The sequence below is a fragment of the Orcinus orca genome, chromosome 3, assembly GCF_937001465.1.
Source record: "Orcinus orca chromosome 3, mOrcOrc1.1, whole genome shotgun sequence".
NCBI lineage: Eukaryota > Metazoa > Chordata > Mammalia > Artiodactyla > Delphinidae > Orcinus > Orcinus orca.
The window spans coordinates 28,734,364-28,755,700 of NC_064561.1; the positions used below are offsets into that span (position 1 = coordinate 28,734,364).

A 21,337-nucleotide genomic window follows, 5' to 3' on the forward strand; every position below is an offset into this window, starting at 1 on the left:
GCTTTTTGGCTTGAGAAGCTTGTTAGACTTTGAGATGGTCCATCTTGGGACAGCAGTGAAGTACGTCCAGCAAGTTCCTTCTCTTTGCCCTGCTTCCGTGGTTTCAGGGAGGGAGTGGGAAGTAATAGCAAAAGAAGCAGCATTTCCCCAGTCCAGGCTCCCCCTCTGGCCCCTTAAACCTAACCCAACTTAAAATCCGTTCTTTTTCTGTCTCCACAGCAACAGTGGTTTTTCGCAGAGTGCCTCCCTGCCGCCATACTTCTCTCAAGGTTTGTACTCCGGGCTCTAGTGGTCTACTCCCGCCAATATGCCATCATGACTGGACGGCCAACCTGTCCCAAAGCCTTTTGGCAACAGTTTTGTTGTTTCCTAAAAGTATCTGACTTCCTCATTCAGCCCTTAACTCAGTTTCTGCAGTGTGCCAGAGGCTGTTGGAGTGATAGGATACTACACAGAACACCACAGACACACGTGCACACACACACACATACACACACACACACACACTTCCTCAGGAAGGCAGCCTTGGCATTCATCTTCCCACACAGAGCTTTTCCTCCCTGCTGTTTTTATATGGTGCTTAGGACAGTGCTGGCTTTCTCTGTAGTTTTGGTTTCTATAATGAATCTAACCTGGAGTTGCTCGCTGAGGAACAACTTTAAAATACAGTTTAAGAGACCCCAGGCCCCAAGATTCTGATACAGTAAGTCTGGGTGAGGACCTGCATTTTCAGTAATACCTCCTCTGGGTGTCCATGATAAGTATTTGCTGAGAGTGTCCTCAGACTTTAAAATGCATACAGATCACCTGGGAGTTGTGTTAAAATGCAGATTCTAGTTCAGTGGGTCTTGGATGGGACCCAAGGTTCTGCATTTCTAGCGAGTTCCTGTGCGATGCTGGTATTGCTGGTCCATGGACCACTCTGAGTAGAAGCAAAGACCTAAAAGGTAGGACTAGACTGTGTTTATTTTTTATCCTTAAAGACTTGCAAGTAACTAGCACATGGTAGGCACTTTAAAAATATTTGTTGAATGACTGACAAATGACTATGGAAAGTCCCAACTCTAGTAAACAGATTTTTTTCTCATGCTAGGAAACTCACCTAGTGTTACCAGATTTTCTGATTTTTTTTCAAGAAAAACTCGAAATATGGCTTTTAATGTGAAATTACCCAATTTTTAAAGGTTGACTTAAGACTTTTAAAAGTCCTGTGAGGAAAAAACAAAACACTCTTTTTTTTTTTTTTTTTTGGCACTCATGGTACACATACAGGAACACCAGTACTATATGTGTTATAAATAGAAAACTACTTTAGTAAGTTTAAATGATAACTCAAGGGTAGAACTTTTTTCAGGAGCACATCTATTACATTCAGTTGGGTACATCATCCCATGTATGTGTGAGACCCTACTGCTGACACCAATGAAATCCACTACGTTTTCAATGTTTCCTAAGCATTTGAGGATATAGTGTCCATATTCACTATATGGCTTCCACAGTTCCTCCACACACACCCCTCAATTTTCCAGTGTCCACAACTCATTATTTTGTGAACCTACGTTGTGTTCCTTGCCTGGCCCCTGCAGGCATCTGAGCGACACTTCACTTATAGCAGTATCTCACAAAGTGAATTCCACAGACTTCTATGAGTTGGTGATGGGCATTATTAATATAAACAGTTGGTTAATTTTTTTGGAATAGAGTCATCCCTCTAATATGGGAGGGGGATTGGTTTCAGGACCCCACAGATACCAAAATCCAAGGATGTTCAAGTCCTTTTGTAAAATGGCGTAGCACCATCAGACCTTCACATCCACAGGCTCCACATCCACAGATTCAACCAACCCACTGGCTGAAACAATCTGCAGTTGGTTGAATTCACAGATGTGGAACCTGTGGATGCAGAGGGCTTACTTTACTACCTTAATCAAAATTGAACCCTTTTCTCCTAAGAGTACCAGGACACCTGGTCCTCAGTCTAATCCTCCACTGGCTGTCCCAAGGTCAGGAAGATAAAGGATGTGTTGTATATTGTCCAAAACCCTTGAGGATCTAGATGTTAAGGGTGGTGGGTGACTGCAATGAAAAGTAGTATATTGTCTGTCATGAATAATGGCTTTGTAGTGCTAGCCTGCAGTTGCAGAAGCAGAGAGAGAAGAATTCCTCAACTCTAAAACAGCCATGCACTGTAAGCCTTGATTACACTACTTTCCCATATAGCTAGATTTCATTCATTCAACAAACCTTATAAAAGTGCCTGCCGTGTTGGACTGCAAAGGTGGGCATGGGGAAGGTCTGGAGCCTTTAGAAGGAAGATCAGCAGCTCAGGCTAGCCTGATCTGCTTCTTTAGAAACAGGGAACCTCATCTCAAGTAATCCAGGTGACATGGCTGGGAAGACTCTGGTTCTTCCCAAGTAACTCTCCTCTCTCAGGGGCCCAGGGGCAGGCAGTTTGCCCCTTGTGGTGTATTGTAGATGGAGTAACAGCCCTGGTGCAGAACCACCTGGAGTGCTCGTTAAATGCATATTCCTGAGCCTGGGTGATACTGGGTCCCCCTGGAATTCTCATTTATGCACAGTAAAGTTCAAGTCCTGGCGCTGCCACTAAGAGCACATGCTTTATTTAGACTCGCTGAGCCTTTGTTTCCTGATATTCAAAAAAGAAGATAATACCCACCTTGCGGGGTTGCTGTGAGAATGAACGGTAGCATACACAGGTGCCTTACTCAGGGCCTGGACAGAGTAGTGCTGAATAAATGTCTGTTGAATGAACAAATGAATGATGCATGAATTATTAAGAGAACATTCAACTCACAGAATTTCCCAGGCTTTAACAGCTGTTCTGTCACACAGGAGACAGCCTTGGCAATTATAAATCAACAAAATCAAACCTTTCCTGAAACACATTCTCTTGGAAAGTTTCAGGGAACTGTCAACAAGAAAAAAAGGTGTTAGAAAAGGCGAAGCACAAGTGCTGGGTAATTTATAGAACCCAATACAGACTTCCTGATTGATCAGATAGTTGGCGGGGCTTTCTATGGAAGTTGAACCTTTCTACCTCTGTAGAAAATTGGGTAAAGAACAGCAGATAGTAAACTCTGGCTCTAAAAGCTAAAAATATTCTGAAGGTAACTTCACCTCCTCTTGGGTAACAAATTTCTTTTTGTGAAAACAATGAGAACATAATTATTTTATCACCACATTGTCATCCCATGGGTGGTATAGATGTAACGTGCACAGTGAAGCAATCACTCAAATGTGTGGTAGTGTCTCAAAATTTCACTGGCCTGGCTACAGAACAGCCCTGTGGTTTCGAACAAGTGACCTTTTTTTTTTTTTTTTTTTTTTTTGCATTATGCAGGATCCCAACCAGGGATTGAACCCGTGCCCCCTGCATTGGGAGCACGGAGTCTTAACCACTGGACTGCCAAGGAAGTCCTGAAAATTATATTTGAAGCTGTGGTTTCTTGAAACGTTAACTGCTGGGAATAACTGCAAGGGCATTTTGGAGGGGGGGAAATGTGTTATGACAAGTGAAAAATTGCTTAAAGTAAATGAACTTTCAGAATGCTCTACTTTTGAAGGCCCTAGCAACAGGCCACCTCCCAGAGGTGAAGGCAGGAGCTTTCCCTCGCCAGCCCCGACCAAACCTCAGCTGCCATCGCCTTCGGAAGGAGAGGTAAGATAAAGCATATGTTCCTATTTTCTTTCCACCCCAGGAAATGAATCATCAGAAACTCCCATTGAATACTCTCTTGTTCTTTTATCTCCTATTAGTCTTAATTTTTTTAGCGAAAAAAATCAAGAGGAGGACTCAGATGAAAAATAATATGTTCTTTTTCCCTTGGTGTTCCTCTTCCAATGGCAAATGCGTGTTTTGCATTAAACAGTGAGAAAAATAATCCTGTTTTTCATCTGTTTCTTGGTTTAGGACATTGCATAAGTCACTTAACTGCTCGTTAACCTAGTTTTTTTCATTAAATATATTATTATACTACACTGAAGAAATTATTACATTTATATCGTTCCTGATTAGAGGCTTCATTATATATGAAATGCTTATTCACTGCTACCTTTGCAACTAGTGTCATGAAAAAAAGCAGTTCACACAAAATATCTTCTGTTTATCCTCATCTGAATGATTCTATATTCAAATTAAAATAAATGCTTCAAACTTCATGGAACTGAGGTGGTGATTTACGGTAATGATTACTTGGAGGCCTTTCTTTTCACTTACATAAGTAACTGCAAAATTTATACCATTTTTAAAAATTTACATTTTCAGAATTCATTAAATGAAGACTGGTATGTTTCTTATATTACCCGAATAGAGGCAGAAGCGGCTCTTAGAAAGATAAACCAGGTACTGTGCTAAAGTTTATTTTTTAAGTAGTTATAAATATTAATGGAAGAAAAGAAATGGAACTGACTTTTACCGAGAACCAATTATGGGCTAGGAATTCTGCTGGGTGCCATTCATGCTGTTATACCAAGGGGGCCAATTAGTGCCAGCTTTCCACCTACCCGCGTCCTACCAGACTCTTAGGACCCTGGGAAAAAAATCTAAATTAAGGTAGTCATTTGGCTGGCAGAATCTTAGGAGATTTTATTAACTAAAATGGTCCATCTTTTCACAGGAATCACACAGCATCAAAAGGAGACTCTCTTTCCCCCAAATTTCCAATGTCTTATCGGTTCCATCTTCCTCTTGATACACAGTTGCCATCCACATCAATGTGAAGGGACCCGTATTGAGAGAGACAACAGCAATTTTTTGTCCTTTCCCCTAGAAATTTCTAGCTGTCATTTAATATGAAAGATCTTAAACCAGATTTCCTGTCTTCCAGTGCTGAACATTAACCTTAAATCTATATATCAGAGACAGGAAAGCAAAGATCCTTCCTCTTTCACACCTTTCACATCTCGAGACTGCAACAGTAGTTCTCAAGCTTGGCTGCACATTGAAATCACCTGGGGAGCCTTAAAAAATTCTGATTCTGGTCTCACTTGGAGAGATTCTGATTTAATTAGTCAGGGGTGCTGTGTGGGCTCTGGAAGTCTCCAAAACTTGAAATTCTAAAGTGAAGCCAGGGCTATGAATCGCTGGTCCACACGTATATTTGTTCAACAGAGATGTTCCCACTAGAATTTACTCAATCAATCTGCAATAAAAAGAACAAAGGAAAGCCATTATTGCAGATGGATGGCTATTTAGAACCATCCTGATTCAATATACAGAGGAGGGAGTAATTTAAATGAGTCCTTCCTAATTCATTGTATTTTAATATTAGGTCTTTATAGTGTTAATATTATGTAGATAATTTATGGAATGAAATTTTAAAGTACAGGACAAATCACAATACTATTTTGGTAAATATCAGAAGAAAAAGGGAGATAAGAACACAGATGGTCCACACTGGATTTTGTTCAGGTGTTTGATGATGAAACACTGTTCCTGGATACCATGAGGTTTTAAAATGGGTAAATTTCTTAGGAATTTGGGTGTTTTCTGACTTTGACTGTGGAAAGAAAGAGTTAGGGAAATAGCTCTCAGCAGTAGGAAGATACATCTTTAGTTAACCAATAAAGTCCTTATTTTGCTGGCCCTTTATCCACTCAACCATCTGTCATTTGTTTTATTACTGAAAAAGAGATTCCTTTTTCATCAAGAGACTTCAAAGAGGTCTCTTTGAAATTTGGAAATTTCTCTAACATAATCTCTGCTGCCTCTTTCTTGACAACCAAGAAATCCATGCCACATGGGACTGCAGTTTGGGGAACTAAATGTTCACTGAATTGTCAACTGGTAGGTTCCCAGATCCCTAGAGGCTTGTCTACTGCTCTCACGGGCAACAGGAGTATTGACTTTTGCTGCTCCCATAATAACAAGAATTTATCCTTTTAGGATGGCACTTTCCTGGTTAGAGACAGCTCTAGAAAAACAATAACCAATCCATACGTCCTCATGGTGTTGTACAAAGAGAAAGTTTACAACATTCAGATCCGTTATCAGGAGGAAAGCCAAGTTTACTTGTTGGGAACTGGACTCCGAGGGAAAGAGGTAAGGACTTCTAGTTGTAAAATTTCCCCCAGTTCTCTATTTATGCCTCTCTGCATACCTACATACATGGAACCTTGCTGTAGCATTCTTTTGGGGTCCATACTGCCTGGCAACTTTAGAGTTAAGTCACATTGGTGAAGCCCTTCATTTACTGGAAGGAAATAAAATGGTAACAGTATCTACCTCTGCTACTTATATCTTTTATTCCAAATAGTCTAAAATCACATGTGTAACTTAAAAAATATATGTTAGCATTTAAATTTTTAAAAATCCAGTTAGATGGTGCCAAAGGCAAGTCCCTTCTGTGACACAGAGGTGAATTAAGTCACCCCTGTGACTTAATAATTTTAATGTAAGTTACAGTGTATTTATAGGGCTGTGTCTTAAATGGACATCTGGAAAAATGACTTGGGTCACTGCTTACGAAAAATGGAAGTAAGGCCAATGAAGGTGGCCAGATTGCCAAAGACATTTTCCTCTATTTTTCCAAGGTTTATGCTAGTCGCTTTTGGGGTAGTTATCACAACTGGTGTGAAGGAAACCTTTCCCGGCTGCTTTTTGCAAAGGAAACTATAGCTAAACTTAATGTCCCAAACATGTTCTTTAAGTTCAAATTTCCAGGAGGAGGATCAGCTGAATCAAACATTTCCAGAATGAGAAACAACATACCCATAACTTCCACTTCACTCCAAATATTTTTAAGTTATGGTAATGTAAACCAGTAGAAAAAAAACCCCACATGATTTTGGTCACATGTTTGAATCACTGGTTCAGCATGGGTAGAGCTGCATAGGTCCTATAGAAGCACAGATGTCTGCCCTCCAGGACGTCTATTGGTCTAGTGTGGAAACATACAAATACAAACCACTCATTGCAGTTGCCCTGGAGGGAGGCACCTAGCAGAGTAGTCTTGGAGGAAGTGCATAACTCTGTCTGGGGTACCAAGTGACCTCTGACCCATATCTAGATGGATGGATGGGGGTTTCCCAGTCTGACCATCAGGGATAGGGTGATCCAGGTAATGAATGCAAAGACTTGCTACAGAGCAAGTGAGTGTGGAGGTGGCAGTGGGGACACGGCAGAGATCACGAAGGAACTATTATGCATCTTCAGACACCGGCAATGCTGTCTGACTTCCTGATTCCTTATACCTCCTAACGTTGTTCGTGATTTAGAGTAAAGTAGGGATACAAAAACCAAAACCAAACCACAGATAGAATGATCCTAAGGTAAGGCTATCGTAATTAGACTCTCCCTGTCTCCCTCTCTCTATCTCTATAATATATATAATTTCCTATATGAGGTTAAAAATATATATACCTAAATACATATTTGTCTTTTATCCAAGGTTTGCTAGATACTGGTGAGGAATTATTTTTTTCAATGTTCTATAGCAGAAATCATTAAAATATTTGCCAAATTTTACATGTTTTTTTCCCATAATCCTCATACTTCAAGAGGTAGGATATTACGCAGATAAAAAAAACTGAGAGTGAAATTCACACTACCTATTCCAATGTTGATTTATCTCCCTATTTTGAATCTTTCAGGACTTTCTGTCTGTGTCAGATATTATCGACTACTTCAGGAAAATGCCACTTCTGCTCATTGATGGGAAGAACCGAGGTTCCAGATACCAGTGCACATTAACGTATTCTGCAGGTTATCCCTAGCAAGTTAGCCAAGCAAATGAACCTTCCTCCTGCCTCTGTCCCAGCCTGGGAAGATCAATCAACCTTGGTGAACCGTCAAACACTCAGGGATAATTTGAACCCCTCAACACGAACACAAAGGTTTTGTCCTTTCCCTTAAGAAAGTGTTTGAAATGAAGACTGTCAAAGATCCCATAATTTATTCTTCTTCAATATTTGCAAAGTGCATGAGTAATAATGTTCACACTTGAAGTCTAGTAGTGCACTGTAATAATTCATTTTAAAAAGATGTGTATTTGAACACCCATTTCCACGTGCAGTGGTTTACATACCTACAGAAACAATTTGGGGTAAGTTTCGGTAATAGTTTTTAGTAACACGTAAAACTGATTTTTTAAATAGCCAATCCTTTACCATTCAAAGCAATCATCAGTTTTATATGTATAATTTGAAAATTACTAAAATTTAATTTCTCAAGAGCAATAATTTAAGAGGCTTCAAAAGTGTTTCATACTTATTTGGTGTTTTTGCTGGGGGGATTTTTGTATACTTTTTTAATGAAAAAGATAAATGCAGTTGGGATAACTTCCTGGAATTAAAATTAATTTGCCTTCTGCTTCACTTTTCGGTTCCTAAAACAACTTTGTTGACTTTATTTCATTCACACTATTATTTTTCTGTTTTAAAGCAAATTTAAGCGACAAATACCAAAAGAAAACATTTTAAATTTAGAGATGAGGCTTTGGTGTCATATACACCCGGATTTAATTTCATCACAACCGACACCCACACCCTACCTCCCCCACCCCTACCCAACTCCAAAAGCATCATCAAGTGATGTAGATTTTTACCAAAGTCTTCCTGGGAAGATGAAAAAGCAATGTATATATACATGGAAAAATTTGATCAGACTTTCCAATTAGATACTTTTTTTCTATTTTTATCCCCCTGACAACTGTCATAAAGCCCTCTCTTCACCCTTGCCCAAAAGGCTTTATAAATCCTTCAAAGCAATTCACTTCTTTCCTTCAACCTACATATCTCATTTAACAAAAAATAGTAGGCATTTCACAAAATGAAAACCTCGCATTTAGTTAAGTTTTCCCCTTTGAGGCCTTCGTTGTTATTCCAAAACTTTTTAAAAAAATAATTTATTTATTTACTTATTTTTGGCTGCATTGGGTCTTAGTTGCTGCGCGCGGGCTTCCTCTAGTTGCGGTGAGTGGGGGCTTCTCTTTGTTGCGGTGTACGGGCTTCTCATTGCAGTGGCTTCGCTTGTTGTGAAGCATGGGCTCTAGGCATGCGGGCTTCAGTAGTTGTGTCACACAGGCTTCAGTAGTTGTGGCACACGGGCTCAGTAGTTGTGGCCCGCAGGCTCTAGAGCACAGGCTCAGTAGTTATGGCGCACTGGCTTAGTTGCTCCGCGGCATGTGGGATCTTCCCAGACCAGGGCTTGAACCCGTGTCCTCTGCATTGGCAGGTGGATTCTTAACCACTGCGCCACCAGGGAAGTCCCCAAAACTTTTATTAACAAAAATATTTGGCTTCTCTGTTTAACCTAGGAGTTTTCTGAGTCACAAAGAATATCTTGCATCTTCACTTTCATGAGCTAACAGAAAGACCACTGGCACGATTTGCTAAGATAATGAGCATGTGGAGACTTTTAATCAATGATGATAAAAAGGATGCTTCACAAAACTTCATCCTTAGAAACTGGAAATTCTCAAATTAGGGTCCAGAACTCAGGAATTCTAGAGCTGAAAATCTTGCATTCATTTACCTGTTTATTCAATAGGATATTCAACAAGCGTTTATGTCATGCCTATTCTGTGCACTGAGCTAGGTGCTGGGTAACGAGGATAGAAAACGCTACAAGTTCTGCTGACCTTGTGTCTTGCTTCATGGTATTCTATACTTTATGTTCAAAATTATCTAAAATGAAGGACATGGTAGAATTCAAAGCAACTATATAGTAGTGAATTATGTTTACAAGGTAAACGCTTATTATTTTAAGTTTTCGTTGGTGGAAAGGGACAGAAATTAGGAAGTTTTAGAATAAAGGTATCCTAAAACTAAAGCCTATTCCACTTCAGTGACTGAAATGAGTGGTATCTGATGTTTTCATGACTAGCATTCTTTCTCCCCTTCTTCAGGCCATGGTAACTCTGTTCTTTTGGTGGGGTGTCTCCTTTGCTACAGACCCTGGCATATGATATGAGCCTCACCAAACACAGTTGCTCAGGACCCATCTTAATCAAAGCTGGGCCAATCAGGATCTTTCTCTGGAATGTTAAACACTGAGACAGAGAAGATCTCTTTCCTCTGGGATCCCCAAAAGATACTGCTGTACACCTGGAGTTGTCTACCATACCTCTACCCCCTTCTACCTGGCATATGGAGGAAATCAGCTTTTAATAGGAGAGGATGAGGCCAAGTACAGAAACAGAACCAGGATAGAGACATCTGATGAATTAGTGGAGGTCCTGAAATCTATCCCAACCATGGACTTCCAAGTCACATGACCCAATAAATGCTTCAGCTAGCTTGAGTTGCTTTTGGCACTTGCTACCAGGAGAGATCTGATTAATATAAAGTCATACCATACATTTAGAATTTAGTAACTCTCTTTCAACCTAAGCCAAATTCAGGCATAGGGTAAAGGATAAGCAGTGCCTCATGGCCAATTTCCTATGTCATACTCTTGCCATTAATGAAATAAATTAGCCATTCCTTGAAACATTAAAACAAGAAAATAACAGTCTTCAAGAGCATGAAATGATTCTTTACAACTCAACATATTTTTATTTTGTTTTTTATTATATTAAATATATTAGTAAACTCAATTCTCCTAGGTATGTGTTAATTCAACAATAAAAAGTTATAAATTCACAACAAATAAATAAAATATCAGATTAAAAAACTGTTAGAAGCAAGAGATACATCTGACATTTTAGACTCTTCAAAGACGGGGTTGTTTCTTTCTGTTTCCTTTAAATCATCCGTCTTCACAGGATGACTAAAACATAGGGTAAGGTCACAAAGCAGTAACTGGGAGAGCTCTGTGTAAAACAAAATAATAGAAGACATTATATTGTAGCACTTATGTCACAGGCAACTATTACTACTTTAAGGAGCTTTTTCCTAATTCTTAATTTAGCTTTCTTTTTAGTGATTATTGCTCAAACCGCAATTTAGATGTGCCCAATTTTGACTTAGAGTCAAATTTATATACTACAAAATAAGCATGATATAGAAACTTACTAGAAGGGCTCTTTAGCTCAAATTGTCAGTTATCTTAACTAAATTGCAATTTGATTTATGCAAATTTATGTATTTTTAAAATTACTATTTTTATCTGTTATACATGCACATAGTATAAAGAATCAAATAAGGCATGTTGCAAAAAATAGCAGCTCCTATTCTCCCAGAGGCAACCACTTTTAACTTTTTTGGAGCCCATTTTGTTTTTGTTGCTTTTGTGGTTCTCTTCTGTGTTTTTTTGTTTGTTTGTTTTGGGAGGGGTGGTATTTAACCTCCATATCTCTAAATGGCATGCATATTTCTTTTTCAATTTTAGGTATTATCTATTTGCTTCTGATCACAGAAGATTAAGATATAGCTCTTTTCACTTATACTCATTCCCCCACTGTACTTGAGGGACAATTTTTCTTAGCTCAATATTTAATGTTTAAATTTTCTTGATTATATAATCTTTACAGCTGAGTCTTACATGTTTCCCTTCCTGCAAGCTACCACTTAACCACAGTTAATAATTGTTTCCTTTTTTCATTGCTTTTTTTTTTTAATTGCTTAATTATCAAATTTCTGCAGTTGGGTAAATCTCCTCTCAGTATAGTCAAGTGCCTTGACTATTCTATTGTTGAGAGCCTCTCCTCTCCTAGAGCTGTCTGATCAGCTCTAGTCTGGACTGACAGCTCTCTAGGACTGCTGTACAGCTCACATCTTGGGAACTCCCTTCACCATTATCCTAGGGTCTCCTTTCACCCCTCCCTTATGTGGAATATCTTTTTTCCAGAATCTCAGGTCTCTCTTTTTCTGGTCTACTCCTTTGTTTGGTGGAATGCAACCTAGGTAACTTCCTGAGGTGGGGAAATTTATGTCTGAAAATTTCTCTCTCTACACCAGTGCTTAATTGACTGGCTACAGAAATCTAGGTTGGACATCATGTTTCTTCAGATTTCCAAAGGCATTGCTGCATTTTCTTTTAGCTTCCAGTGTTTCTATGGAGAAATTTCATACAATTCTAATTCTTAATCATTGTTTCTCTTTAGAAGATTTAAGAATCTTTTTTTCTTCCAGTGTTCTGAAATTTTGTACTATTGTTTTTTTAGTATGGGTCTATTTTCAATCTACTGTGATGGGCTCTTTCACTGTAAAAAATCATATCCTTCAGCTCTGGACATTTTTCTCGGATTATTTCTTTAATGACTTCCTCCCCATCCATTGTCTATGTTCTTTCTTTCTAGAACTCCTATTTATTGGATGTTGGACTTCCTTGTCTGTGTTTTTGCTCTACACTCGCATTTTCTTCATTTTATCTTTAAACCCTTCTCCAGAGTTTATTTCTATGCCACACTTTTAACTTTGTTCTCTAAATATTTTTTATAGTATCCTGTTCCTTTTTCATGAACATAGCATCTTCTCCTACTTCTCTGTGGATATTAATGATAGTTTCTTGGAGTTTAATCTGTTTCTTCTCCGTTGATTGAATCTATTTATTGGTTTTGTCTCTGCTTTTCCTTCCATTAGATGCTTTCCTCAAATATCTGTTTTCCATACTTGTCTGCTCATATTTAAGACTATGGTACTAAAAAGACAATTGGAAGTTCTTTGCCCATGGTGGTCTATATTGTGGGGTGATCTGGTTGGGTGTTTTGTTGGAGGAACCTCTGCTATCAGTATCTTTAGGTCTTTTCTCTTAGGCTGGTCTGATTCCTAAAAGAAAAATCTGCTTGAGGGTATAAATCTGGCTGCCAATGTCTTGTAGCCAAGTGGGTTTCCCCACTGTGGGTCTTGTAACTCAATATGTAAACTTTGTCTTAAGACCCTTGTTTTTAGTACTACTCTTTCCCTCAACTTGTAGGACTTTAAATTTAAATCTCAGGTCTACCAGTGACTAGTTGTGTAACTCTGGGAAAGTTAGTTAAACTCTCTACATCTGTTTCTGTATCTGTAAATGCCAATGGTATTATTTCCTACCTCATAAGGTTGTTATGACGATTAAGTCCATTTATGTAGAGCTCTTGGAAGAGTATCTGGATTATGGTAAATGCTATAAGTGTTAGCTATTGATATTATTACTTTTGGGAGAAAGTGGGGATAACAGTGTTCGTTTAATCTTCCCTGTTTACCAGAAGTCTACCCTCCTAGTCTAGCTCTACAAGTCTTGTATCTTCACGGCCTGCCCTACCCCACAACTTTTCAGAAACACATTGATCATATTTATTTTATTTTACTTCATGAAAGAATAATTCCCAAACCAGAACGGTTAGATAATAAAGTTTGAGAAGAATCTAAAGCTTCTGTAATTGTTTTACATGAGTGCAAGCATCCGGAACCAATTATTCATTTAATCAATGTTTCTCAAGAGCCTATTATATAAAGGCAGTGTGTTAAGTGCTAGGAATACCCTTAAGGAGCTTACAGATGACCAGGGATAAAAAAAGTAAGTAGACATTCAATTACAATACAGTGTGATAGGTAATATGAAAAGGTAGAAGAGATGATATACTGGCTTAAAAAAAAGTTTTCCACTGTAAGCAACCTTGACTAATAAGTAGTTAACCTGGTGCGGTGGAGGTAGGGGTGCAACAGTAGGCATTGCAGGAGGAGGTGTTAAGGCACAGGCACAAAAAAGAGCAAACGTGTAGATATGCAGATAGTTCAATGTGACTGGAACACAGAACGTGCAGGGAATAAAGAATGAGGTAACAGACTGGAGAGGTAGGCAGGGCCTGATCTCAAGGTCTTACAGTCCATTCTAGGAGGTCTGGACTTTATCCTGAGGACAATGGTGAGCCAACGAGCATTTTCAGCAGATTTACATTTTAGAAACCTAATCCTTGCCGTAGTGTTTAGATTGGTTTTGAGAGATGATGAATTAAGCAGAGCTAACCCGATTCCTTTATATCAGACTCCTCACAGCCTCTCTTAATATGTACTGTGAATTTGTGAGAGAATATATAGCATAAAGCCCTTCCCAAACTTATCTGATCATCAGTTGATGGACTCCGTTTTTATTGCACACCATCTGCTAACATCTTCTGAAACAGCAGTGTTCCCAGATCAAAGTCTGGGAAATGCTTGGGAGAACACATAGGAAAAGCATTAACAGGCACTCACTATTCGGTGCCTAAGTAACAGCCACTCCCCTCTTCTTCCTGGGGGCACAACTTGATTGCACTCGAGGTGATTCTTTCCCCAGCACCAGCAGTAAGTCCTGACTGGCCCAAATTGGTCTGTTCCCCTTGGTGGTGGCTGCTGTAGGATACACATGTGGCACAAATCTGGCCAATGAAAGGAAAGGGGAAATGCGCTGGAGGGATCTGGAGAAAGGCTTATATAAGAGACACAGGCAGGGCTTCCCTGGTGGCGCAGAGGTTGAGAGTCCACCTGCTGATGCAGGGGACATGGGTTCGTGCCCCGGTCTGGGAAGACCCCACATGCCGTGGAGCGGCTGGGCTTGTGAGCCATGGCCGATGAGCCTGCGCGTCCGGAGCCTGTGCTCCGCAACGGGAGAGGCCACAACAGTGAGAGGCCCGCGAACCGCAAAAAAAAAAAAAAAAAAAAAAAGAGACACAGGCAGAGACAGTGTCTGTATACGGTCATGTCTGCAGGTAATGACCATGAGAAGTGACAAACAGAGTGAACATAACAGAGCAGAAATATGGAAAGAACCTAGTACCTGATGAAGTCTTTAAAACTCTGAGTTAGCTTTAGGGCTGCCCAACCTTGGAATCTTCTTATTTTCTTCCATATTGTATAAGCCATGTTAAATTGGTATTTTGTTACTTGTAGGAAGGTCTCATAACTGACACAGAGACTGTCTTCAAATACCAAAGGTTTTCATAAGAATAACCACTACATATTCAGTGGTTTTCATGGTTAGAAATAGGACCAATGGATGAAAGAAATAGGGAAAAAGATTTCAGCTAGTCCATGAAGAGGAATTGTCTAAGATGGAATAGATTGACTGGTGATATAGAGAGTTTCCCAACATTGGAAATGTTTGGTCAAGAATAGGTGAAATATTCACTCACGGAAATTTTACATGCCTGGGATAAAATTACAGAATATGTCTCTAAGGTGAGTGACTAAACATCATAACCTATAAGATCTAATCCTACTAGAACCATTAATTCACACAATCAAGCAAACTTACAAGTTTTGACTTGGAGGGAACTTTAGGGGCTTAGTAATGATTAAGGGATTCAGGGATGAAAATTCAAGTCTGCTAACGTCCAGGTCAATGCTCAAACATAAGACATCTTCAGAGATCTAGTTCATATTACAGTGTAAGCATTTCTTAAGAAATAGAAAAATCCTAATTAGTTGGCAAAATTCAGTTTTGCCCCAGCAGAAGCACAAATTGACTCTACTATTTATTTTATAACAATGACATGCAAACATTTTAATTCATGTTTAATTTAATCCATACTTACCTTTCATTTTCTTCAACTCCAAAGAAATTGTGTTAATATTTTTAATTATGGCTTCCACATTTAGCTTATGGTTGGTAACATTATTGTCAGACATCTGATTTTAAAAGAGAAACGAAAACAATGTATAAATCAGGAGTATTTGTGTATACTTTAAAAATACTTAAATTTTCAGCATTTCTGAAAGGAAAAATCTGTTATTTCAGAACTAAAATATTTGTGAAATTATAGTCTCTTTAGAGAGACTATAATGGCTAGAATTCTAACATACGAAAGAATCAACTTAATACTTTTCCAACTGAAAACACCTGTAACTGGAATTCTTAGGATGAGGTGTCTTCTTTAATCAAACCATATCCACAAGATGGGGCCCTTACAATGGAAATGCAGATGTCCCCGTTTCAGAAAGCCTCAGCACTTATAAACTACCTTACCATTTAGCAATCTCATATAAGATCTTCTCTAATTTTGTTTATGTAAGTCAGCATCTTTTTCTAGCTTATGCTTGAATGACAGGGTCCGTACATGGTTTCTTTAAGTACATAGTAAAGCTTAAAATAAGATTTGATTATAATTCCTTGACTACAAAGATGGCAACATGGCCACTTCTATTTTAGCTTTGGGATTTAGGGCAACACACATTTTAATTTAGCTGAAATGTGTAAATCAACGTGTTACTATGTTATATATAAAGTACATATATTTAGCCAATTGTGTCAGATATAAATATAGAGAGATGTTTCTAGGTGATTCACTAGAAACTAACCTTAGCCATTCAAATATCTCGAAATAACTTGAAGAAACCACAATTAGTGCACACAGCTCCAGAAGGTGGGCAGTTACACGTGAGGCTGCTTGTCCAAAAATTGAAAACAAACTAACCTTGAAATCAATTTCTTGCCTCTGCCTTTTCCTGAGTCAGGGGTATTTATCCTATTTCACTCACTTCAGAGCCGCTGTAAAGGAAATACATTTTTTTCATCTCCAGACAATGAAAAAACTACACTTCGCATCCACCTACAAGCCCCTAGGCACTGAAAATGGAATGGCAGCTATCTTATTTGGGTAAAGACCCAGGTTTGAGGAGAAAGGAAAGACGATAAAAAAAATAAAGGAGGTAGGGTGGGGATTAAAGAACCTTAAAGATATGAAGGTAAAAATAAAATACAAGTAAAAACCAAGAGGTAAGTAGAAACTAAATGGATGGAGAAATGCCCAAGAAAGTTGACCCTCTCCACTCTGGGGTCAGGTTATCCAGGGCCCTCAGGTGCCCGTAGGTGGGGTGGGGTCAGAGGCCAGAGTGGCAAGGGGACCCTAGTGGACCAGAGCGAGGCCAGAGCTGGTCAAGCCTTCCCCAGGGAGTTCGGTCAGGATATCACTCAGAGAAAGGAGAGGCTGGTCAAACAGTGCTTCCCCAGGAGGTGGGAAGTGGAAGTCCAGGCTCGGGGGGCCAAGGGAATAGGGGGTCAGAGGCCACGATACCACACTGAAGGCAGGAAGGCAGCTTAGGCACTAACCCGGGGCCAGAGGCCAGGAGGCCAGGCCCTCCCCCTGAGGAGCGATTATTATCCCTTAAGTTTTCCTTCTAAAGGCCAAGTCCTCCTCCTCGGCGTGACACGCGTGAGGAGCCCCACGCCTTAGGGGGCCACAGGCTGGGGCCTGAAGATGGAGCCAGAGGCGACCTCGAAGTTTCCGCAGTCCTCGGGCTCCCAAACCTGTTCAGGACAACGCGAAACGTGCTCAGCAGCCTTGACCGCCGGCCCTCCCTGGAGCCGCCCAGACAACCGCTCCTCGACCCAACAGATGACGATGCCTTTGAGGAAACCGGGCTCTTAGCCACGGGCTAGGAGACCTGGCGACCCGCCCCGCTTGGCGGCTGAAGATGGAACCTGAGGCAGCCTGGACATGTCAACGGTCTTCACCTCCAGCCCACACACCAAAACTGGATTATTTAAAATCTGGTAACCCTGGGCAGCCCACAACACCGACCCCGTCGGTACCCACCGCGCCAGCCGTCACCAAAGTTCTAGCTGCTAAGTGGGGAGACCCGGCAGTGGAAATGAGACCAGGCTTCCTGATTGGCCAGTTTCTCCGCCTGGTGCATCCTGGGAGTTGTAGTCCCTGGCTAGGCCCCTGCAGAGAAGGTTCTGGATGCCAAGCAGGATGTGACTAGCACTACTGCATGGGCAGAGAGGGAGGGTTGCAAGGCATTTTGCCGCCTATGTGCCAGGCACCTGGCTAGGTGCTTTGCAGCCCTTGTTTGTGTTTAATTTTCACAGAAGAGGATTGTGGTTAAGGTCAGACTCTGGACTGAAACTGCTTGGGCTTGAATTCTACTCCATTGCTGGTTTAGCTGTAGATGTCCTTAGCTATCTTATGAGGTGAATAATAGCTGCTTTCTGTCTTCTTTTGAAGGTTAAGTGAGATAATGCATCACATTGGGCTTGCCAGATGATGTGCCCCATAAATGTTAGCTATTATCATTCCTATAAATCTGTACAGATGAGCTGAGAGGTGTACACTGGTCTCTTGCCAAGTAGAGAAGTTGGGATTCAAGCCATCTCTGCTGGATTCCAAGAGGAGTCGCTGTCACGACACCCTCGGGAATTGCCTTAGACTTGATGCACTCCAGCATCAGGTTCTATACAAGTCTGCCTTCACTAAGTCTCCCTTATAACACTCATCAGCCTCTTCAACCAGTCCCTTCCCAACAACCTTCAACACATAGTCTGCTTTTATTTTATATCCAATTATCTTCAGTTTAACACTAGAGTTTGTCTGATGCAGAGTTAGAGAAATGAACAGCGGCACAGAAGGACTGAACTTCAGTCCTAAGGATAGCTAGCTATGTGATCTTGGAAAAGAGTAACTTCTTTTCTCTGAATCTCATTTTACTCATCCGTTTCCTTATGAGAGAGACGGGCCTGATCAGTGTTTTCTAAAGTTTGCTCATTATTGGGCCACTGTTATGATTGGTTGCCCTTGCTGTGTACCACCTACATTATTACCTTAATGCTTTAAATTTACTTCCCTTTAACATTTAAATCTACTTAAAATTTTTTATATCATCAATGTGAATGAAATAAAATTTAAGCAGAAGGGAATGGGAAAAATAAAGACAATGTAAATAAAACATTTTTAATCATTTAGATATTTCTTGCTTCTCAATGGCTGCGATCCTGAAGCCTGAAATTCTTTGTTAAAATGGGTTATTAAGTATTAGAGAAATGTTAAAGATAGTCTAGTACAAACTGAGACTTTCTTCTTGATGTAGTCAGAAGAATTGAAAGAGTTGGATGGGGAATAACTCTAACAGTGTGACTACACATTGTTTAATGCCTCTGTACCATATAAAACATCACTCATATCCTTAGTGAGATATGTCCCACACGTTGGTGAACGTAGGATTAGCTGCTGTCCAAAACACCATCCCTGTGTAAGATTTCTTTATGCTTGTGGAATCTAAAAAAAGAAAGCAAACAAATGTATAAAACAAAACAGAAAGAGACTCACAGAAACAGAGAACAAATTAGTTGTTACCAGGGGGGAAGGGCAGGAGGGGTGGTGTAAGATAGGGGTAGGGGATTAAGAGATACAAACTACTATGCATAAAGTAAATAAGCAACAAGAATACAGCACAGAGAAATATAGCCATTACTTTGTAATAACTTAAGTTATTAATTGGAGTACAATCTATAACAAATCCGAATCACTACGTTGTATACCTGAAACTAATATAATATTGTAAATCAACTATACTTCAATTAAAAAAAAAGACTTCTTCATACTCAACGGGCTTCAAAACTCACCTCAATCCTGGAAAGAGTCTTCCAGAATTAACCCTACCCAACTCTGCAATTTCCAACTAGTCTCTCTGCCAATGCTTCCTTCACTCACTATTTTAACTGTAGACACTTGCTAGCGTCAGAGTCTTGCATTTTCTTTTTTTCTGATTTGTGTACTGAGCGTTTTTTAATCTATTTCTCCAAGTGCTGAGTAGGGGGGGACAAAAAGAGGCACAGAAGTCCAGGGAATCAACATTCTTTCAGCATTCACTATATTATACATTAAGTTAGAAGTGTTCATCTTCTGACAACTCTTTGAGGTAGCTGTTATCACCCTCGTTGTATGGAAAGTGAAGCTTGAGCTCAGAGAGCTTAGTGCCTGCTCAGGGGCCACAAGAACCAGATTCAGTTCCAAGCACAGACCCTGTCTGTGAGACTCCAGAACCTTCTGTGCTTTTCATTGTACCAAGTTGTCTGCCAGTCCAGGACACCATCTATTGAAACATGATGGAAACAAGTACACCATGGCTTTGAAATGATTTGAGCTTCACAGACTATTGAATTGGAACACACACACACTAATATACAAAGGAGCATATAAATATGTGACCAACATAGGGTGAGCAACATTTATTCTCTGAATTAAGGATATCATTAACAAAACAAAAATAACTGCCACTACTGTTTTATACGAGCAGAGATAATTTAACATCAAAAAGGAAGGAAGAAAGAAAAGGAAGGAAGACAGAAAAAGAAGGAAGATCATAATAATTTTGGAATAGGACTACCTTAACAAAAATCTTACTGGATGTGTCTCTTTGCCTCTCCTTCACTGATGCAGACTAGTGAAAACTTCACCTCAGATCTGCATGATTCTGGATGTGTGTTTGGAAACTCCCCATAGATAACAGCAGGAGAAAAGAAGGTGTTTAAGAGAAGTAGGGTGAAAAAGGTAGGTGGGCTAAGATAGCATTGAGGCGGAGAATTCTGAAAATCAAGTGACGATGGGGGCTGGGGCTGAGTAGGATGTGGTGTCTCTGGGGCCCCATTGTCCCCAAAACACTGAATCCATTCATCCGCAGGGTCCAGCAAGTGTTTGCAGGACCTGCTTCAGCTCAAATACCTGTGGACTAAGATTCTGTTCACAGGATTTTTGATTAAATCTAAAGACCTTCTACCCATCCATAGTTCTGATCACTTCTTATGAGTACGTTCAAACTACTGTACTTGGGAAAAATTCATTAATGAGCCTTTAACAAAAAAAGAATTAACTTTGTGTTTCTTCTAAATTAATGTTATAAGAAGGAAAAAGAGATCTGAAGTCAGAAAAAGATAGATTGTAATAATGTATTTTCCTCCATAAAAATGTCTTAGAACAATGATGACTACTTATTGTAGTGCTTTCCCTCCTCAAGTTACTATAGATTCTGTCTTTTTTCCCCTAAGAACATAAAACTTTAAAAGCATGATTTGCTAATTAAGGCTTGAGACTGTTATAGATGAGGCCCTAAAAAAATCTATCTTCCTACCAAATGTAAAATAGACAGCTAGTGGGAAGCAGCCGCATAGCACAGGGAGATCAGCTCGGTGCTTTGTGACCACCTAGAGGGGTGGGATAGGGAGGGTGGGAGGGAGACACAAGGGGGAAGAGATATGGGAACATATGTATATGTATAGCTGATTCACTTTGTCATAAAGCAGAAACTAACACACCATTGTAAAGCAATTATACTCCAATAAAGATGTTTAAAAAAAATCTATCTTCCTTAATAAGTTTGCAAATACAACACTTTACTGAAACCCAACACTGGTTGCTATTGTTGATTCTAATGTTAATCAAATAAAGGAGATTAAAAAGCTGGTAAATTCTCCCATAAAGAAAAACGCTGTTAGAGAACAACAAGGTGATTAAGCATTTTATGGAGCTGAGTGTGAGTGCCTCAGTTAGTTTTATTACAAATTCTTGACATAAAGTCTTCATTTCCAGGAAAACAAATTGAGTAAATTATCTCACATCTTCCCCTTGTTCTCAGAGTTCCCATTTCCATCCTCCCACAGCTCATGGTAAATTACAAGTGCTGGTCTCTGTGCCTAGGGCTGGCTTCCTGCTGGTGCATCAACTCCCTTCTGAATATTGCTTTGTGCAACTCCTGTGTACAC

At 39.7% G+C, this 21,337-nt stretch overlaps 2 protein-coding genes across 7 annotated transcripts in view; one reads left to right on the forward strand and one right to left on the reverse strand.

Annotated features, from left to right (window-relative positions):
* The window catches only part of LCP2 (lymphocyte cytosolic protein 2), a 44,810-nt gene extending 36,476 nt beyond the window's left edge, over positions 1-8,334 (forward strand). For 2 of the 4 annotated variants that reach the window (XM_049707467.1, XM_049707468.1), the window contains exons 16-20: positions 220-269; positions 3,567-3,679; positions 4,286-4,363; positions 5,906-6,061; positions 7,612-8,334. In XM_049707467.1, coding sequence (XP_049563424.1) covers positions 220-269; positions 3,567-3,679; positions 4,286-4,363; positions 5,906-6,061; positions 7,612-7,734 — 520 coding nt within the window. In that variant the 3' untranslated portion in view covers positions 7,735-8,334. The remainder of the gene's footprint in view (positions 1-219; positions 270-3,566; positions 3,680-4,285; positions 4,364-5,905; positions 6,062-7,611) is intronic. The other 2 variants (XM_049707469.1, XM_049707470.1) reach the window with 1 other exon arrangement.
* Positions 8,335-10,023: 1,689 nt separating this feature from the next.
* On the reverse strand, positions 10,024-17,434 carry C3H5orf58 (chromosome 3 C5orf58 homolog). 3 transcript variants are annotated; one of them, XM_033432055.2, is made up of 3 exons: positions 17,397-17,434; positions 15,396-15,489; positions 10,024-10,772 (listed from the first exon to the last, which is right to left on the reverse strand). In XM_033432055.2, the coding sequence occupies exons 2-3, from the start codon at positions 15,487-15,489 to the stop codon at positions 10,621-10,623; spliced, it is 246 nt and encodes an 81-aa protein (XP_033287946.1). In that variant the 5' UTR covers positions 17,397-17,434; the 3' UTR covers positions 10,024-10,620. The 3 variants fall into 3 exon arrangements, with proteins under 3 accessions (XP_033287946.1, XP_049563429.1, XP_049563430.1); XM_049707472.1 differs by having other exon boundaries at positions 16,159-17,409; XM_049707473.1 differs by having other exon boundaries at positions 16,275-17,407.
* Between the last annotated feature and the right edge of the window lie 3,903 nt (positions 17,435-21,337).